This window comes from Coregonus clupeaformis, chromosome 7, assembly GCF_020615455.1.
Source record: "Coregonus clupeaformis isolate EN_2021a chromosome 7, ASM2061545v1, whole genome shotgun sequence".
Classification (NCBI taxonomy): Eukaryota; Metazoa; Chordata; class Actinopteri; order Salmoniformes; family Salmonidae; genus Coregonus; species Coregonus clupeaformis.
In genome coordinates this window covers 36,590,423-36,612,785 of record NC_059198.1, presented here as the reverse complement: position 1 = coordinate 36,612,785, position 22,363 = coordinate 36,590,423, and the positions used below count along the sequence as shown (strand labels likewise).

Sequence of the window (22,363 nt, the reverse complement as noted above, 5' to 3'; positions counted from 1 at the left end):
AACTGCCGTAAGGGTCGAGGGGAGCTCGACCTGGTATCATCTAAACCACTGCACCAGAGTACCGCAGAGTACCGCATGGAAACCGACGACCGAGAGATGAGGAAGCTGAGGATGCCGAGACGCTAGTGACGGAAGAAGGTCCTGAGCGAAAGGGATCAACGCCGGACCAGAGCAGTGGCCCAGAAGTAGATGGTCATCGTAGAAGGAGTCCTGAGCGAAAGGGACCAACGCCGGCCCGGAGTAGATGCCCAGAAGCAGATGGTCATCGTCGGAAGAGAGCCCTGCTGGGCCCTCACAACAATGAGGACAATTTGTTCTGATCTAGAGCAGAAATGGTTGCTAATCTTACATCTGGACAAAAAGAGTTATGGGTGTGTGGGTTGGGGCCGGTTAAGGTAGGAGCAGGTTTACCGCTTGTGGGAGTTCCCATAGGGGTAAATCTGAATATGCAAATGCACTTACCATTCTTAGTGGAGATACCATGTAACCCTGACCCCATGATGTTCTCTGTATTACACAACCACACAGGCCCACCGTCGTTTGCTAGGTCAGATAATACCGGGTTTGGAGGGTGGATCCTGCAACTGTTGTTTTAGTCATTGTATTGATTTTGCTGCTCATCCTCATGTTGAAGTTTTGCTGCAATATGTGTTTAAAACTGGTAAGAAATTCAAGGCCAAATGTAATGTTAAATGTTGCCATGACCCAAGGGCCAGAATGCAGGATGTGAAGGATTAGCTGAGCTACGCTTTACTGCTGAAGACTGTGACATTTGACCTGTTGCATACTTAGAAATGCACCTGTTGTAGACAAAGGTTTGCTCTCACAAGGTCGGCTCAGTGGGAGTGGAATATTGGCTGAACGCCCAGACTCTGTGATTGCCAGGTGTTCTCTCCTAAGCAGCCGCACTCTGGGAGCAAACGCTTTACTGAGAAAGAATCCACTTGGCTATCTTTGTTATACCTAATCATCAGCAGCAAGTTAGAACTGTATATGGTATGTGTAGATGGTAAATGTTTTGAGACTCAGTAACCTCATAAGGATTATATACATGTCATATGCTACATCTGGAAGGTTTTCTATTTTTAAATTTTTACACATGGTGTGAATTTGTCATATTATTTTATAGAAGATGGAATCTTCTAAGAGGGGAATGTGAGAGAAATATCACATATTTACCTGATTTGTTTAATATTAATAGTTAACAATTAATATGCTTAACAATAGTAGAGACATTTCTTAACTACCAGTGCTGTGTTTTTCATAAGGATGGTTACCTCTAGCTCCGGACCTAACATTATCACTTGTTTGTGCTCTATGACCCGATACACACACGCACAGCCACAAGAAGAAAACAAGGTGGCTCCTGATCTGCCAGGGAGGGGCGTGCTTCTATGAAAAGCAGAGATAGACACTTTTGCAGAACTTATGAAGAGCTATACAAGTCCTGTTGACTCTGTATTAACTTCTGCCTGCAATTGCATGAATAAAGATATTTTACATATACTCAGAAGCCGTTGTCTGTGTTATTTTCTGAAGTTTAAAGTTTGTTTAAGAATAAGCGAATATCAGCACCGTGCAAAGAATCCTCAACAAGAGCATGGAAGAGGGAGAGATGGAAAGGGGAGGGGAGGAGGGGAACAGTTAAGGAAGGAGCTGTGTGATGTCACTTTGCTGAAGTCAAAGTCAAGGAGAGAAGCGGAAGACAGCACAGACATTCTCCACAGTTGCACAGAGACAACCGTTTGTCATAAAAATGATATAATCAGGTAAGGAGAGAGCGAGAGAGAGAGAGCGAGAGAGAGAGAGAGAGAGAGAGAGAGAGAGAGAGAGAGAGAGAGAGAGAGAGAGAGGAGAGAGAGAGAGAGAGAGAGAGAGTGAGAGAGAGAGAGAGAGAGAGTGAGAGAGAGAGAGAGAGAGAGGGAGAGAGAGAGAGAGAGAGTAGAGAGAGAGAGAGAGAGAGAGAGAGAGAGAGAGAGAGAGAGAGAGAGAGAGAGAGTGAGAGAGCGAGAGAGAGAGAGAGAGAGAGAGAGAGAGACAGAGAGAAAAAAAATACTTTGTGCAAGTTGATTGAATCCAGGATATCTTTAACTCTAAGAAAGCAATCTGAGTAAATGTACTGTATCGACTACTCTGTATATAGCAAGGGATCAATCCTGGTTTAAAATGTGTGTTTGTTTCAATCATGTAGTCAAGTGAATGGCAGCATTAGTGAAAGCTTGTGATGTAGATGGGTATCAAGGTAAAACTGTTCGTAATAAACAAAGCTATCTTAGTAAACAAAGCTGTCTTAGTAAAACAAATATATCTTAGTAAACAAAGCTGTATTAGTAAACAAAGCTATCTTAGTAAACAAATCTATCTAAGTAAACAAAGCTATCTTAGTTTAAATAAGCTGACTCATTCTAGGAAGTCCTTATGTGGTTCGTCTGTTTTTTTTGTTCCAGATATGGCGTCCTCCCACAGTCTCCTGCCTGAAGAGCAGTTCCAGTGCTCTATCTTCCTGGAGGTTCTCACTAATCCAGTCACCACTCCATGTGGACACAACTTCTGCAAGGCCTGTATCAACAGATAGTGGAAAAGCACTGAACAGTGCCAGTGTCCAATGTGTAAGGAGGCATTTGACAAAAGACCTAAGCTCAAAATCAACAGAACACTTAGAGAGGTTGTGGAACATTTCAACGGGATACCAGTCAGAGACAGAGTTGAGTCCCTTGCCGAGCCTGGAGAAGTGGCCTGTGATGTCTGCACAGGACTGAAGCTCAAGGCCCTGAAGTCCTGCCTGGAGTGTCTGACCTCTTACTGTGAGACTCACAAGCTGATCGACCCTGTGGACAACCTGGAAGACAGGATATGTAAACACCACAAGAGACCCCTGGAGCTGTTCTGTAGGACTGACCAAACGTGTGTGTGCCAGTTCTGCACTGAGACAGACCACAAGGGTCACAACACCATCCCTCTGAGGAAGGAGTTCGGGGAGAAGAAAGCTGAGCTGGGAAGGACAAAGAATCTTGTGCAGCAGAGGATCCAGATGCGCCTTAAGAAAATTAAAGAGATCAAACACTCAGCGGAGCTAAGCAACAGAGCCGCAGACAGCAAGCAGGTCTTCAATGCTTTAGTTCGCTCCATCCAGAGAAGCCAGGCTGAGGTAGCTAAGATGATTGGAGAAAAGCAGAAAGCAACCCAGCGGCAGGCTGAGGTGATAATCAAAGAGCTGGAGCAGGAAATCACTGCGCTACAGAGGAGACGCTCTGAGCTGGAGAAGCTCTCACACACTAAGGGTCAACTCCACCTCCTCCAAAGCTTGCCTTCCCTGTGGCCCCCTACATTCAGAAAGGACTGGTCTGACATCAGTGTTAACCGGGACCAGAGCAAATGGAATGTGAAGAAAGACACATCTCAAATGGAGAAGACTGTGAAGAAAGACACATCTCAAAGGGAGAAGACTGTGAAGAAAGACACATCTCAAAGGGAGAAGACTGTGAAGAAAGACACTGTAACGATCCCGGCAGTCTGAGTCGGGTCCTGTCTGTGGACTAGTTTTTTCTGCTCGGGATCTCCAGTTTCCCGAGGGTTCTGGAACGCTCCGGGGAGCTCTCTTGATTTCCGCACCTGCATCCCATCAGCAATCTGCACACCTGGTCCTGATCATCACCCTTCTTAGGCTCTGGCCTAACATCCATTCCCTGCCGGATCGTTAGCCATGAACAGTAGGTTTACCAGAGTATCAGTCTTAGAGCCTAGCGTTAGTTTTGTTGTTTTTGCACCTTGTTGGTTTGTTGCTTACTTACCCCCCGTTTTGTTCCATCTGCAGTCACCCGTCCGGAACCTTCATCCAACCTCTGCCTGGTGGTCGGCGGCTGCCGACCCAGGATGGGATCAACCACTGCACCCCCAACAACTAATCAACGCCGCCCGCTCTGTTCCCTGGATTATTCAGCATCACTCTTGAACTTGTAAATAAACACTCACCTTCGTTTCAACTTACCTTGTCCTGGTCTGCTTCTGGGTTCTGGCTTAGCAACTCGTGACAGAACGATCCGGCCAGTAATGAACCCAGCGGACCTGGACTCTGTTCGCCATGCCATTACCCAGCAGGAGAAGATGTTGGGCCATCATAGCACGGTACTACAGGAGATCGCGTTGTCAGTTCGGAACCTTTCTACCGGTCTGACGGAGGTCCAGAACCAACGCAAGTGTCCGGTGGAAGATCCACTACCGGTTTCACCCATCTCGCCTGCCGCTTCTGAAGCTGTGTCCTTCCGTGAGCCCAAGGTTCCGACACCGGATAAATATGAGGGGGAGCTGGGAAGATGCCGTTCCTTCCTTATGCAGTGTGGATTAGTGTTCGATCTACAGCCCTACTCTTATGCCACAGACAAGGCTAGGATAGCCTTTGTGATTGAGTTGCTGCGTGGTCGAGCGCTGGAGTGGGCTTCAGCCGTTTGGGAACGACAGGATCCCTGCATGGCTTCATACCAGGGGTTCACGGCCGAGATGAGGAAGCTCTTCGACCATTCCGTCCGAGGAGGGACGCAGCTAGGCGCCTGTTTTCGCTTCGCCAAGGAACTCGCAGCGTGGCCGACTCGTGATCGAGTTCAAGACGTTGGCTGTGAGAGTGGGTGGAATGAGGAGGCTCTGCAAGCGGCCTTTTACCAGGGTCTGTCGGAGCAGCTCAAGGATGAGTTGATCTCCTATCCGGAGTCTAGTGACCTGGACAGCTTGGTAGCCTTGTCTATTCGGGTGGATAATCGAGTCCGAGAGCGAAGGAGGGAGAAGCAATGGGCTCCGTCCAACCGATCAGCTTCTCAGGTTCCAGTCGGGTCGTCAAACTGCGCGGCTCGCTAAAGTTGGGAGGACTTTTAGCGAGCCAGTTTCGACCTCTCAAGACCTCTGTCAGACCCCGTTTCCCGGCTACCCTTATGAACAGGAATCAGAGCTTAGCGATTAACGCTTTTATCGATTCAGGTGCCGATGGAAGCTTTCTAGATGCCGAGTTGGTGGAACAGCTGGGGCTTTCCAAGGAGCAATTGCCGGAAGCCATTGAAGCTACCACTCTGGACGGCAGTAGTCTGGCACGTATCACGATGAGGACTGAACCGGTTAAGATGCGGTTGTCGGGGAATCATTCTGAGATGATTTCATTCTTCATTCTGCCGTCTTCCCAGGTTCCTCTGGTCCTTGGATACCCCTGGCTGAAGGAACACAATCCCACGTTCGATTGGGTGACGGGCAAGGTAACGAGTTGGAGCCTTGATTGTCATGCTAACTGTCTCAAGGCTGCCTGCCCCCCATTCGGTTCCCAGTCAGGTGATTGAGGCTAAACCCCCAGATTTGTCCCTGGTTCCCGAGACATATCACGATTTGGGGAAGTTTTCAGTAAGCAGAAGGCTCTGTCACTCCCTCCCCACCGACCATATGATTGTGCCATCAACCTGTTCCCTGGAGCTGTCTACCCCAAGGGAAGGTTATACAGTATCTCCCGACCTGAACGTGAGGCTTTGGAGACCTACATCAAGGAGTCCCTAGCTGCTGGTCTCGTTCGTCCTCGTCATCACCCCTGGGGGCAGGATTCTTCTTTGTGGGTAAGAAGGATGGCTCTCTTCGACCGTGTATTGATTATCGGGGGTTGAATGACATCACGGTCAAGAACAAGTATCCCCTGCCCTTGATGAGTTCTGCCTTCGACTCCTTACAGGGTGCTACGGTGTTCACCAAGCTAGACCTACGCAATGCGTATCACATGGTCCGGATCAGAGAGGGGGACGAGTGGTTGACGGGTTTCAATACACCGATGGGTCACTTCGAGTATCAGGTGATGCCGTTTGGACTGACCAATGCTCCAGCGGTATTCCAGAGTATGGTGAACGACGTCCTGAGAGATATGATCGGTCTCTTTGTGTTTGTTTACCTGGATGACATTCTGATCTTCTCGAAGGAACCTTCCGACCACGTCCAGCATGTCCGGCAGGTTCTGCAGCGATTGTTGGAGAATCGCCTGTTCGTGAAGGCCGAGAAGTGCGAGTTTCACGCCCACACGACATCCTTTCTCGGGTACATCATCTCCAGGGGAGAGATTAGGATGGACCAGGAGAAGGTTAGAGCGGTTCTGGAATGGGCCCAGCCCGGTACGAGATTGCAGCTCCAGAGATTTTTGGGGTTTGCAATTTCTACCGCAGATTCATCCGGGATTACAGCCGTGTGGCCGCTCCGTTAACTGCCTTGACTTCCAGTATCAGGACCTTCAAGTGGAATCCGGAGGCGGATCGGGCGTTTCTGGATTTGAAGAGGCGATTCACCAACGCACCGATTCTCTCTCAACCGGACACGGCCCGTCAGTTCGGTCGTTGAAGTGGACGCGTCTGATGTGGGAGTTGGCGCCATCCTGTCGCAGCGATGCTCCACGGACAGTAAACTCCATCCCTGCGCCTACTACTCTCGTCGCCTTTCGCCTGCGGAGAGGAATTACGATGTGGGTAACCGGGAGCTTCTCGCGGTGAAACTTGCCTTGGAGGAGTGGCGCCACTGGTTGGAGGGGCGGAGCAACCGTTTATTGTCTGGACTGACCACAAGAATCTTGCTTACGTGCAATCGGCTAAACGTCTCAACTCCCGTCCAGGCCAGGTGGGCGTTGTTTTTCGGACGATTCAAGTTTTCCCTGACGTTCCGACCTGGATCTAAGAACGGCAAGGCGGACGCCTTGTCCCGGATGTTCTCCAAGACGGAGGAGAGTGGGTCCAAGACCGAGACAATTCTCCCCCGGAACTGCGTCGTGGGAGCAGTTATGTGGAAGATTGAGGAGGAGGTGCTGGCGGCCCTTCGGACTCAGCCCGGTCCCGGTAACGGTCCACCCGGTCGGTTGTTTGTGCCTGAGTCGGTTCGTCCTGCTGTCCTCAAATGGTCCCACGCCAGCAAGATGGCTTGTCACCCTGGCGTGGCTCGGACAATGGCGTTTCTTCGCAGAGCGTTTTTGGTGGCCTGCCATGGCCGAGGATACTCGGGGGTTATGTTGCTGCCTGTCCAGTGTGTGCGCAGAATAAGAGTACCAATCGGCCCAGCTCTGGACTACTTCACCCCCCTTCCTATTCCCCGGCGACCATGGTCGCATCTGGCCCTGGACTTTGTCACTGGGTTGCCCGCTTCTGAGGGGAACACGGTCGTTCTGACTATCGTGGACAGATTCAGCAAGTTCGCCCACTTTGTGCCTATTGCCAAGCTTCCCTCTGCCTCGGAGACGTCCGAGATCCTGGTTAGGGAGGTTTTCAGGGTCCACGGGTTGCCCAGTGATATCGTTTCCGACCGTGGTCCTCAGTTTACCTCTGCTGTCTGGAAGTCCTTCTGTTTGGCCATTGGAGCTACAGTCAGTCTCACATCTGGTTTTCACCCCCAATCTAATGGTCAGGCGGAGAGAGCCAACCAGAAGATGGAATCCACGCTACGCTGTCTGGCCTCTTCCAACCCCACCTCCTGGGTCTCTCAGTTGCCTTGGGTTGAGTATGCCCACAATACTCTCCCTACATCTGCCACTGGGATGTCTCCCTTCCAGTGCCTGTATGGCTACCAACCTCCCTTGTTCCCTTCTCAGGAGAAGGAGCTCTCAGTGCCTTCTGTTCAGGTCCATATTCGTCGTTGCCACCGGACCTGGCATCGGGCCAGAAAAGCACTCCTTAGAGTTTCGGACCGGTATCAGCTCCAGGCGAATCGTCGCCGGATCCCCGCTCCCACCTACACCATCGGAGATAGGGTCTGGTTGGCCACACGGGATCTTCCTTTACGGACTGAGTCTAGGAAGTTGTTACCGAAGTTCATTGGTCCGTTTGTGGTGGAGAAGGTGATCAATCCGGTGGCAGTTCGACTCAAACTCCCGAGGACGCTCAGAGTCCATCCCACCTTTCATGTCTCCTGCCTCAAGCCTGTTTTCCTCAGTCCTCTGTTGCCTCCTCCGCCTCCTCCTCCTCCTCCTCGGATGATCGGAGGTGGTCCTGCCTACACGGTGCGTCGCATCATGGATTCCAGACGGCGGGGCCGGGGTTTCCAGTATCTCGTGGACTGGGAGGGGTATGGTCCTGAAGAGAGGAGTTGGATTCCGCGGCGACAGGTCCTAGATGCTGACCTCATCAGTGACTTCTACCGCCTCCATCCTGGCGCTCCGGGAGTCCGCCCGGTGGCGTTCGTCGGAGGGGGGTACTGTAACGATCCCGGCAGTCTGAGTCGGGTCCTGTCTGTGGACTAGTTTTTTCTGCTCGGGATCTCCAGTTTCCCGAGGGGTTCTGGAACGCTCCGGGGAGCTCTCTTGATTTCCGCACCTGCATCCCATCAGCAATCTGCACACCTGGTCCTGATCATCACCCTTCTTAGGCTCTGGCCTAACATCCATTCCCTGCCGGATCGTTAGCCATGAACAGTAGGTTTACCAGAGTATCAGTCTTAGAGCCTAGCGTTAGTTTTGTTGTTTTTGCACCTTGTTGGTTTGTTGCTTACTTACCCCGTTTTGTTCCATCTGCAGTCACCCGTCCGGAACCTTCATCCAACCTCTGCCTGGTGGTCGGCGGCTGCCGACCCAGGATGGGATCAACCACTGCACCCCCAACAACTAATCAACGCCGCCCGCTCTGTTCCCTGGATTATTCAGCATCACTCTTGAACTTGTAAATAAACACTCACCTTCGTTTCAACTTACCTTGTCCTGGTCTGCTTCTGGGTTCTGGCTTAGCAACTCGTGACAGACACATCTCAAAGGGAGAAGACTGTGAAGAAAGACACATCTCAAAGGGAGAAGACTGTGAAGAAAGACACATCTCAAAGGGAGAAGACTGTGAAGAAAGACACATCTCAAAGGGAGAAGACTGTGAAGAAAGACATCTCAAAGGGAGAAGACTGTGAAGAGACTTTCTGAGCTTGAGACTAAATGGAATAGAGTATTGGGAAAGTCAGTGCTTGGAGGTGAAGAGTTGATCAGGATGCAGCAGTATGCTGTGGATGTGACTCTGGATGCTGATACAGCACATCCAAAGCTCATCGTGTCTGGTGATGGGAAAAAAGTGCCAAATGTTTTTTACATTTTACATTTTAGTCATTTAGCAGACGCTCTTATCCAGAGCGACTTACAATTAGTGAGGGCATACATTTTTCACACTGGCCTCCCCGTATTTCCACAAAGAACAGAACCACCCTTACAACCCCAAGAGGTGTCAAGGTCGTATTTCTGTCCCGGCAAAGGAGGGCTTCTCCTCAGGGAGATTCTACTACGAGGTGCATGTGGGCAGTAAGAATGGGTGGAATGTGGGCGTGGCCAAATAGTCCATCGATAGGGCCCATGGTGGACTGTACCCCGAGGAAGGATTCTGTAATGTGTAGTTGTCTTTTAAAACAGATTATGAGGCCTACACATCCACCCATAACTCCCTCTCACTGAAGAGCAAGCCTCAGAAATTGGGAGTGTTTGTGGATTATGAGGAGGGTCAGTTCTCCTTCTATGATGTGGATGCCAGGTCTCATATCTACTCTTACACTGGCTGCATCTTCAGTGATAAACTCCATCCATACTTGAACCCATTTGATGATTATGATGGCACGAACCCTGGCCCCTTGGTCATCACCCCTGTCAATCTGACACACTGAGTGGAGACATTTTAATAATAATAATAATATGCCATTTAGCAGACGCTTTTATCCAAAGCGACTTACAGTCATGTGCGCATACATTTTTACGTATGGGTGGTCCCGGGGATCGAACCCACTACCCTGGCGTTACAAGCACCATGCTCTACCAATTGAGCTACAGAGGACCACATTTGACAGTGCTAAGCCATAGGATATCATACAGACGTGTGAAATTGTTTCAAATACTAATTAACAGTAACCCACAATAGGGTTTACCCAGGAAAAAAATGTCCAAAATAACTAATCCATGGAAAACAGGTGTTACAGTTACCCATATTAATATAGACTATATAGAATCAATGCCTTCTTATGTAAATCTCTAAAAGAGACATCATTTCATGACCTTTATCAGTCTGATCAACATGCTTTGTATTTTATCCACCTTTTTATTTAATCTGCTTTTGTCTTGACCTTCCTCTTTTTCATTTTGTTAAATTAGCTGTTCAGTCTATTGAAACACTTCTGCAAAACATTTGAAATAATGCTTTGATTTGATTGGATTTGGATGCCTAATTGAATGCTAACACTGATCACACTGACCCAGTGAACCTGTAGTGAACTGTAGATTAACACTGATCAGAATGACCCAGTGAACCTGTAGAGTAGGTGAGAACTAACTCGCCTCCTCTGCTCCTCTCCTCCACCTCTTCTCCTCTCCACCTATCTCCTCCTCTCCTCCACTATATCCTCCTCTCCTCCACCTCTCCCCCCTCTCCTCCACCTCTCCTCCACTATCTCCTCCTCTTCTCCACCTCTCCCCCTCTCCTCCTCCTCTCCTCCACTATCTCCTCCTCTCCACCTATCTCCTCCTCTCCTCCACTATCTCCTCCTCTCCTCCACCTATCTCCTCCTCTCCTCCACCTATCTCCTCCTCTCCTCGACCTATCTCCTCCTCTCCTCCACTAACTCCTCCTCTCCTCCACCTCTCCCCCCTCTCCTCCACCTCTCCTCCACTATCTCCTCCTCTTCTCCACCTCTCCCCCTCTCTTCCTCCTCTCCTCCACTATCTCCTCCTCTCCACCTATCTCCTCCTCTCCTCCACTATCTCCTCCTCTCCTCCACCTATCTCCTCCTCTCCTCCACCTATCTCCTCCTCTCCTCCACCTATCTCCTCCTCTCCTCCACCTCTCCCTCCTCTCCTCCCACCTATCTCCTCCTCTCCTCCACTATCTCCTCCTCTCCTCCACCTCTCCTCCACTATCTCCTCCTCTCCTCCACTATCTCCTCCTCTCCTCCACCTATCTCCTCCTCTCCTCCACCTATCCCCTCCTCTCCTCCACCTCTCCCCCTCTCCTCCATCTATCTCCTCCTCTCCTCCACCTCTCCTCCACTATCTCCTCCTCTCCTCCCCCTCTCCTCCTCTCCTCCCCCTTTCCTCCACCTATCTCCTCCTCTCCTCCACCTCTCCTCCACTATCTCCTCCTCTCCTCCACTATCTCCTCCACCTATCTCCTCCTCTCCTCCACCTCTCTCCACTATCTCCTCCTCTCCTCCACCTATCTCCTCCTCTCCTCCAACTATCTCATCCTCTCCTCCACCTATCTCCTCCTCTCCTCCACCTCTCCCCCTCTCCTCCACTATCTCCTCCTCTCCTCCACCTCTCCCCCCTCTCCTCCACCTCTCCTCCACTATCTCCTCCTCTTCTCCACCTCTCCCCCTCTCTTCCTCCTCTCCTCCACTATCTCCTCCTCTCCACCTATCTCCTCCTCTCCTCCACCTATCTCCTCCTCTCCTCCACCTATCTCCTCCTCTCCTCCACCTATCTCCTCCTCTCCTCCACCTCTCCCTCCTCTCCTCCACCTATCTCCTCCTCTCCTCCACTATCTCCTCCTCTCCTCCACCTCTCCTCCACTATCTCCTCCTCTCCTCCACTATCTCCTCCTCTCCTCCACCTATCTCCTCCTCTCCTCCACCTATCTCCTCCTCTCCTCCACCTCTCCCCCTCTCCTCCATCTATCTCCTCCTCTCCTCCACCTCTCCTCCACTATCTCCTCCTCTCCTCCACCTATCTCCTCCTCTCCTCCCCCTCTCATCCTCTCCTCCACCTATCTCCTCCTCTCCTCCACCTCTCCTCCACTATCTCCTCCTCTCCTCCACTATCTCCTCCACCTATCTCCTCCTCTTCTCCACCTCTCCTCCACCTATCTCATCCTCTCCTCCACCTATCTCCTCCTCTCCTCCACCTCTCCTCCTCTCCTCCACCTATCTCCTCCTCTCCTCCCCCTCTCCTCCTCTCCACCCCCTCTCCTCCACCTATCTCCTCCTCTCCTCCACCTCTCCTCCACTATCTCATCCTCTCCTCCACCTATCTCCTCCTCTCCTCCACCTCTCCCCCTCTCCTCCACCTATCTCCTCCTCTCCTCCACCTCTCCTCCACTATCAATTTCAATTTCAATTTCAATTTAAGGGCTTTATTGGCATGGGAAACGTGTGTTAACATTGCCAAAGCAAGTGAAGTAGATAGTAAACAAAAGTGAAATAAACAAACTATCTCCTCCTCTCCTCCACCTATCTCCTCCTCTCCTCCACCTATCTTCTCCTCTCCATCTCCTCCTCTCCTCCTCCTCTCCTCCTCTTCTTTACCTATCCTACACTACAGCACCACAGCACCACAGCAAACTGCCAGGACATCCAGCAATGAGGCAACCATCTTTGTAAGGGATGTTGGCTTGTGCAATCGGTGTGTGTCTGACTGAGAGAGAGCAAGAGAGAGAAAGAGAGAGAAAGAGAGAGCGAGAGTGTGTGACTGTGTGAGTGTGTGTGGCATAAAGATGTCAGATCTGATCAGAGAAAGACGGTATTTGGTTGCTAGTCTGTCACTGTCACTTCCTATCAGCTGATGACCTGTCCTGAAAGACAGATCAGCGGGGGAAAATGTGACATTGATTTATACCAAATGAGAAATATAGCTGCTCCTCTCTCTCTCTCTCTCTCTCTCTCTCTGTCTGTCTCTTTCTCTCTCTCTCTCTCTCTCTCTCTCTCTCTCTCTCTCTGTGTCTCTCTCTCTCTGTCTCTCTGTCTCTCTCTCTCTCTCTCTCTCTCTCTCTCTCTCTCTCTCTCTCTCTCTCTCTCTGTCTCTCTCTCTCTCTCTCTCTCTCTCTCTCTCTCTCTCTCTGTGCTCTCTCTCTCTGTCTCTCTCTCTCTCTCTCTCTCTCTCTCTCTCTCTCTCTCTCTCTCTCTCTCTCTCTGTCTCTCTCTCTCTTCTCTGTCTCTCTCTCTCTCTCTCTCTCTCTCTCTCTCTCTCTCTCTCTCTCTCTCTCTCTCTCTCTCTCTCTCTCTCTCTCTCTCTCTCTCAATTATCAATTATCAATTATCAATTTAAGGGCTTTATTGGCATGGGAAACGTGTGTTAACATTGCCAAAGCAAGTGAAGTAGATAGTAAACAAAAGTGAAATAAACAATAAATATTAACAGTAAACATTACACTCAGAAGTTTCACTCTCTCTCTCTCTCTCTCTCTCTCTCTCTCTCTCTCTCTCTCTCTCTCTCTCTCTCTCTCTCTCTCTCTCTCTCTCTCTCTCTCTCTCTCTCTCTCTCTCTCTCTCTCTCTCTCTCTCTCTCTCTCTCTCTCTCTCTCTCTCTCTCTCTGCCCAGTGCTCACTCTGAACTCTCCTCAGCAGCACTACTACAGCAGGGCTGCACTACTCTACTTAGTGGATTAAGGGGAATCAAAGTGGCCTTATCGAATAAGAGGGGGCATATTCCTGTGTAACACCCATTGTGTGGTAATACATAAGAGACATTCATAAAGAGATAGGCCTCCCCCTCTCAGCCACGGTTCAATGAGGCAGCTCTAGGCTACTGTTATGAGCAGGGTTTAATGGTTTGCAATGGCTGAATCAGAAGGACGTTGGAAGGCAGACAAGGGCATATGGTTTTGATTTGCAGTCCCGGAAAGACATCCGATAACAGCCAAATCAATCACCGTGGCGATAAATCATATTTAACACAAATATGATCAAGCCAGCCGTGACATCATCGCTCAGGGACAGAGAGAACAAACACAAAACTAGAACGATTATGTGTGTGTGTGTGTGGGTGTGTGTGCATGTGTGTGTGCCTCGTGTATGTGCACTTAATATGCTAAAGTTCTATCCTTTCATGAAATTCACAGAAGCCTTATCTCTGTCTCTAACAGATACAATGGAGTCAGGAACAGTGATTAATTACACCAACCACTGAGAGCCATTCATCACTGTCTATCTCTCTGCATTGGCCTTGTGGAACATGTCTATCTCTCTGCAATGAAAATGTGGAACATGTCTATCTCTCTGCATTGGCCTTGTGGAACATGTCTATCTCTCTGCATTGGCCTTGTGGAACGTATAGAGGAAACGTATAGAGGAAGACTGAGAAATACAACTGTGCTTGTGTGAGTATACTGTGGATATGAGTGTATCAGTGTCTGTCTGTGTGTGTGCATGTGGCAATATCTGCTTGATTGTGTAATAATAATAATAATAATAATAATAATAATAATAATAATAATAATAATAATTTATAATAACAAATAAAATAAAATAATAATAATAATAATAATAATAATAATAATTATAATAATAATTATAATAAAAAATAAAATAAAATCATAATAATAATAATAATAATAATAACAATAACATAGACATGTGCAGAGAGTGCTGGCAGAGAAAACAAAGTGCAGGCCCCAGGGTCAAGCTACACAGCAGCCCTATTTCATGAGAACTAAAGCTACACAGCAGCCCTATTTCATCAGAACTAAAGCTACACAGCAGCCCTATTTCATGAGAACTAAAGCTACACAGCAGCCCTATTTCATGAGAACTAAAGCTACACAGCAGCCCTATTTCATGAGAACTAAAGCTACACAGCAGCCCTATTTCATCAGAACTAAAGCTACACAGCAGCCCTATTTCATCAGAACTAAAGCTACACAGCAGCCCTATTTCATCAGAACTAAAGCTACACAGCAGCCCTATTTCATCAGAACTAAAGCTACACAGCAGCCCTACTTCATCAGAACTAAAGCTACACAGCAGCCCTATTTCATCAGAACTAAAGCTACACAGCAGCCCTATTTCATCAGAACTAAAGCTACACAGCAGCCCTATTTAATCAGAACTAAAGCTACACAGCAGCCCTATTTCATCAGAACTAAAGCTAGGAAACATATGTTTACATTGCCAAAGCCAGTGAAATAGATAATAAACAAAAACGGAAATCCACAGTAAACATTACACTCGGAAGTTCCAAAAGAATAAAGACATTTCAAATGTCATATTATGTATATATACAGTGTTGTAACAATGTGCAAATAGTTAAAGTACAAAAAGGGAAAATATATAAACATAATTATGGGTTGTATTTACAATGGTGTTTGTTCTTCACTGGTTGCCCTTTTCTTGTGGCAACAGGTCACACATCTTGCTGCTGTGATTGTACACTGGTATTTCACCCAGTAGATAAGGGAGTTTATCAACATTGGATTTGTTTTCAATTTCTTTGTGAGTCTGTGTAATCTGAGGGAAATACAGTGGGGAAAAAAAGTATAAAAGTATTTAGTCAGCCACCAATTGTGCAAGTTCTCCCACTTAAAAAGATGAGAGAGGCCTGTAATTTTAATCATAGGTACACGTCAACTATGACAGACAAAATGAGAAAAAAAAATCCAGAAAATCACATTGTAGGATTTTTAATGAATTTATTTGCAAATTATGGTGGAAAATAAGTATTTGGTCAATAACAAAAGTTTCTCAATACTTTGTTATATACCCTTTGTTGGCAATGACAGACGTCAAACGTTTTCTGTAAGTCTTCACAAAGTTTTCACACACTGTTGCTGGTATTTTGGCCCATTCCTCCATGTAGATCTCCTCTAGAGCAGTGATGTTTTGGGGCTGTCGCTGGGCAACACGGACTTTCAACTCCCTCCAAAGATTTTCTATGGGGTTGAGATCTGGAGACTGGCTAGGCCACTCCAGGACCTTGAAATGTTTCTTACGAAGCCACTCCTTCGTTGCCCGGGCGGTGTGTTTGGGATCATTGTCATGCTGAAAGACCCAGCCACGTTTCATCTTCAATGCCCTTGCTGATGGAAGGAGGTTTTCACTCAAAATCTCACGATACATGGCCCCATTCATTCTTTCCTTTACACGGATCAGTCGTCCTGGTCCCTTTGCAGAAAAACAGCCCCAAAGCATGATGTTTCCACCCCCATGCTTCACAGTAGGTATGGTGTTCTTTGGATGCAACTCAGCATTCTTTGTCCTCCAAACACGACGAGTTGAGTTTTTACCAAAAAGTAATATTATGGTTTCATCTGACCATATGACATTCTCCCAATCCTCTTCTGGATCATCCAAATGCACTCTAGCAAACTTCAGACGGGCCTGGACATGTACTGGCTTAAGCAGGGGGACACGTCTGGCACTGCAGGATTTGAGTCCCTGGCGGTGTAGTGTGTTACTGATGGTAGGCTTTGTTACTTTGGTCCCAGCTCTCTGCAGGTCATTCACTAGGTCCCCCGTGTGGTTCTGGGATTTTTGCTCACCGTTCTTGTGATCATTTTGACCCCACGGGGTGAGATCTTGCGTGGAGCCCCAGATCGAGGGAGATTATCAGTGGTCTTGTATGTCTTCCATTTCCTAATAATTGCTCCCACAGTTGATTTCTTCAAACCAAGCTGCTTACCTATTGCAGATTCAGTCTTCCCAGCCTGGTGCAGGTCTACAATTTTGTTTCTGGTGTCCTTTGACAGCTCTTTGGTCTTGGCCATAGTGGAGTTTGGAGTGTGACTGTTTGAGGTTGTGGACAGGTGTATTTTATACTGATAACAAGTTCAAACAGGTGCCATTAATACAGGTAACGATTGGAGGACAGAGGAGCCTCTTAAAGAATAAGTTACAGGTCTGTGAGAGCCAGAAATCTTGCTTGTTTGTAGGTGACCAAATACTTATTTTCCACCATAATTTGCTAATAAATTCATTAAAAATCCTACAATGTGATTTTCTGGAGAAAAAAAAATCTCATTTTGTCTGTCATAGTTGACGTGTACCTATGATGCAAATTACAGGCCTCTCTCATCTTTTTAAGTGGGAGAACTTGCACATTTGGTGGCTGATTGAGAGCTTCAAGTTCCTTGGTGTCCACATCACCAACGAACTATCATGGTCCAAACACACCAAGACAGTCGTGACAAAGCCTATTCCCCCTCAGGAGACTGAAAAGATTTGGCATGGGTCCTCAGACCCTCAAAAATTTCTACAGCTGCACCATCGAGAGCATCCTGACTGGTTGCATCACCGCCTGGTATGGCAACTGCTTGGCCTCCGACCATAAGGCACTACAGAGGGTAGTGCGTATGGCCCAGTACATCACTGGGGCCAAGCTTCCTGCCATCCAGGACCTCTATACCAGGCGGTGTCAGAGGAAAGCCCTCAAAATTGTCAAAGACTCCAGCCACCCTAGTCATAGACTGTTCTCTCTGCTACCGCACGGCAAGCGGTACCGGAGTGCCAAGTCTAGGTTCAAAAGACTTTCCAACAGCTTCTACCCCCAAGCGATAAGACTCCTGAACAGCTAATCATGGCTACCCAGACTATTTGCACTGCCCCCCCCCCCACCCCATCCTTTTACGCTGCTGCTACTCTGTTAATTATTTATGCATAGTCACTTTAACTCTGCCCACATGTACATATTACTTCAACTTCCTCAACTAGCCGGTGCCCCCGCACATTGACTCTGCACCGGTACCCCCCTGTATATATAGCCTCCCTACTGTTATTTTATTTTACTTCTGCTCTTTTTTGTTAAAAATAAATGCACTGTTGGTTAAGGGCTGTAAGTAAGCATTTCACTGTAATGTCTGCACCTGTTGTATTCGGCGCATGTGGCCAATAACATTTGATTTGATTTTGATTTGATTTGACTAAATACTTTTTTTCCCCACTGTATGTGTCTCTAATATGGTCATACATTTGGCAGGAGGTTAGGAAATGCAGCTCAGTTTCCAACTCATTTTGTGGGCAGTGTGCACATAGCTTGTCTTCTCTTGAGAGCCAGGTCTGCCTACGGCGGCCTTTCTCAATAGCAAGGCTATGCTCACATAGTCTGTACACTGTTCCTTAATTTTTTTTTTCTCTCTCTCTCGCTCTCTCTCTCTCTCTCTCTCTCTCTCTCTCTCTCTCTCTCTCTCTCTCTCTCTCTCTCTCTCTCTCTCTCTCTCTCTCTCTCTCTCTCTCTCTCTCTCTCTCTCTCTCTCTCTCTCTCTCTCTCTTTCCCCCCTCCCTCCCTCCCTCCTTCCCTCCCTCTCTCTCTCTCCTTCCGTATCCCTCTCTCTCTCTCCCTCCTGTCTCCTGGCTATAGCTCGCTGGTTAAAAAGCAATCCTGACCCCATATAAACCTTTATTTTCTCCGCCTGACCTTAGTCAGACACACACACACACACACACACACAACTCCCCGCCACACACACAAACACACACAACCCCATGCCACACACACACACACAACTCCCCGCCACACACACAAACACACACAACCCCCCGCCACACACACACACACACACACACACAACCACCTGCCATACACACACAACCCACCACCACACACACACACACAACCACCTGCCACACACACACACAACCACCTGCCACACACACACACAACCACCTGCCACACACACATCCCCCTGCCACACACACATAACCCCCCCGCCACACACACACACACATCCCCCTGCCACACACACACACATAACCCCCTGCCACACACACACACACACACACACAACCCCCCGCCACACACACACACACACACACACACACACACACACGCACACACACACACAGAACCCCCCGCCACACACACACACACACACACACACACACACACACACCTAGCCGTGTTCTGGAGGAATCAGTGCTCCAGCTTGCAGGTGTTAACGTCAGCCATAACTCACACACCGCTTCACACACTGGCACTAGGAATAACAAGACCCACTCTGAGACACACAGCACGAGTAGGGATTAGACGGAAGGTCTCTGGTGAGATGTGTGTATACATATTTATAAGAATGGGTTTTGTGCACGTTGGAGTGTGTAGCCGGCTCGACAGTTTGTATGTGTGTACGTGTGTGCGTGCATGTGTGTGTGTGTGCGTGCATTAGTGTGTGCGTGCGTGTGTGTGTGTCACTGACCTTGGAGCGTGGAGGAGCGTGGATGAACCATTTGCAGTCCACAGCCTCTGTAGCTAAGGCCTTTCCATCTCTAGTGATCTGATGAGACTCCACTATCCCCTCTGGTCCTCCCATGTCAAACTCACAGACTGGAGACACACACACACACACACACACAAACACACACACACACACACACACACAAAAGTGAATAGAGGCAAATGATTGAACAAAGACAAAAAACACACAACACAATGTAACACAACAAAATGTAACACAATGTAACACAACACAATGTAATACAACACAATGTAACACAACACAATGTAACACAACACAACACAACACAATATAATGTAACATTACACAACACAACACAACACAACACAATGTAACATAACACAACACAACACAATGTAACACAACACAACACAATGTAAAACAACACAACACAATGTAACACAACACAACACAATGTAAAACAACACAATACAATGTAACACAACACAACACAATATAACACAACACTATATAACACAATACAACATAACAGAACACAATGTAACACAACACAACACAATGTAAAACAACACAATTTAACACAACACAACACAATGTAAAACAACACAACACAATGTAAAACAACACAACACAACATAACACAACACAATATAACACAACACTATATAACACAATAAAACATGACAGAACACAATGTAACATAACACAGCATGACATAACATAACACAACACAATGCAACACAACATAACACAACACAATGGAACATAACACAACACTACACAATACAACATAACATAACACAACACAATGTAACACAACACAACATAACACAACATAACACAACACAATGTAACACAACACAACACAACACAATGTGACACAACACAACAGAATGTAACACAACACAATATAACACATCATAAAACAACACAGTGTCACACACACAACACAACACAACACAACACAATGTAACACAACACAACATAACACAACACAATGTAAAACAACACAACATAACACAACACAATGTAACACAACACAATATAACACAACATAAAACAACCCAATGTAACACACACAACACAACACAATACAATGTAACACAACACAACACAACACAATGTAACACAACACAATATAACACAACACAAAACAACACAATGTAACACACACAACACAACACAATACAATGTAACACAACACAACACAACACAATGTAACACAACACAACATAACACAACACAATGTAACACAACACAACATAACACAACACAATGTAACACAACACAATATAACACAACACAAAACAACACAATGTAACACACACAACATTACACAACACAACATGACACAACCCAATGTAACACAACACAATATAACACAACATAAAACAACCCAATGTAACACACACAACACAACACAATACAATGTAACACAACACAACACAACACAACACAATGTAACACAACACAATATAACACAACACAAAACAACACAATGTAACACACACAACACAACACAACACAATGTAACACACACAACATTACACAACACAACATGACACAACACAACACAACACAACATTACATTTTACATTTACGCCATTTAGCAGACGCTCTTATCCAGAGCGACTTACAAATTGGTGCATTCACCTTATTGCCAGTGGGATAACCACTTTACAACGTGACACAACACAATGTAACATAACACAACATAACACAACACAATGTAACACAACACAACACAACACAACATAACACAACACAATGTAACACAACACAACATAACACAACACAATGTAACACAACACAACACAACACAACATAACACAACACAATGTAACACAACACAACACAACACAACACAACACAATGTAACATAAAATACAGTAAGGAACTTGTCTGTCGGCTCTGCATTAAAGACCACAATTGGTTAAAGAAAATTGTGATAAATAAATAAGTATACCAGTTTCATTTAAGGACCAACAAATTGACAGCTGTGACATATTGATTGCAAAATAGTTTGGAAGAGATTTTCGATGTACCGATTCCATGGCACGTGGTTTATGAACCGATACACAAAACGACGGCGGACTCGAAACGGATTCAATTTAAGTTATCATACAAAATTATTGCAACCAATAGAATGTTATATATATGGGGGATACAACCTTCCCAGCTCTACAGATTTTGCTAGGAAGAGACAGAATCATTAGATCATTTATTTTGGTACTGTCCATATGTAGCTTGTTTTTGGTCACAGGTCCAGGAATGGCTGAAGAATTGCAACATTTACCTGGAGCTAACTCTGCAGATAGCACTACTGGGTGATTTGAAAAGTTATAGTCAATCGATCAATAATATAATACTTTTAGCAACAAAGAAATATCTTTAACTTACAATCTGTAGAAACTATGAGAATAGAAAGGTTCATAACTTTTGTGAAACATCACAGCACAGTTGAAAAACTTATGGCAAATAGAAGAGATAAATGGGAGGGATTGAATGGAGCTGAAGGGTGGGACTAATAACAACAAAATAACTCATGGAACATTTACTGTTGTCCGTAAAATCTATATAGCTACAGCGCTGTGAAACAGCACAGTTAAAAATATATGGCAAATACAAATCTAACTGGATGGACATCAGAAATAGATGGGAGAGGTGGAGGGTAGAGGACGGACAGGACTAAAAACAAACTAAATATAACTATTGTAAAATAGATTGTGTGTTTATAATGCATATATTATGTATAAGCTAGAAGTAGAAGCCTAAGTGTTGTTGTTCATTAGTTTACTCCAATTAGGGGAGGGGTGGTAGGGTTAGTGGGAAATAATAAAGGAAAATATATTTTTAAAAAGATATGTATATACAGTACCAGTCAAAAGTTTGGACACTCCTACTCATTCAAGGGTTTTTCTTTATTTTTTAAAAACTGTTGGAAAAGCATTCCTCATGAAGCTGGTTGAGCGAATGCCAAGAGTGTGCAAAGCTGTCATCAAGGCTAAGGGTGGCTACTTTGAAGAATCTCAAATATAAAATCTATTTTGATTTGTTTAACACTTTTTTGGTTACTACATTATTCCATATGTGTTATTTCATAGTTTTGATGTCTTCACTATTATTCTACGATGTAAAAAATAGTAAAAATTAAGAAAAACCCTTGAATGAGTAGATGTGTACAAACTTTTGACTGGTACTATATATATTTACAAAAAATATATATGGGGGATTGGAAATGATTCCGATAATTACATTGATGGAAGCTACAATCTAACTGCAATATTAAAGCTGATCTACCCACTAAAAAATAATAAAAATCAATGAATACATACATAACACAACATAACAAAACATAACACAATGTAAGAAAAAGTCAGGGAGAGAGAAAGAGAGAACAAGAGAGAGAAAAAGATATATATATATATAGAGATAAGAGATATATATATATATATATATCTAGAGATAAGAGATAAGATATATATATATATATAGAGATAAGAGATATATATATATATATATAT

The 22,363-nt window shown here is 46.1% G+C and overlaps 1 protein-coding gene across 3 annotated transcripts in view; it reads right to left on the bottom strand.

Moving 5' to 3' along the window:
- The window catches only part of LOC121569348 (neuropilin and tolloid-like protein 1), a 160,862-nt gene that overhangs the window by 25,037 nt on the left and 113,462 nt on the right, over positions 1 to 22,363 (bottom strand). For all 3 annotated transcript variants that reach the window (XM_041880233.1, XM_041880231.1, XM_041880232.2), the window contains exon 6: positions 18,840 to 18,967. In XM_041880233.1, coding sequence (XP_041736167.1) covers positions 18,840 to 18,967 — 128 coding nt within the window. The remainder of the gene's footprint in view (positions 1 to 18,839; positions 18,968 to 22,363) is intronic.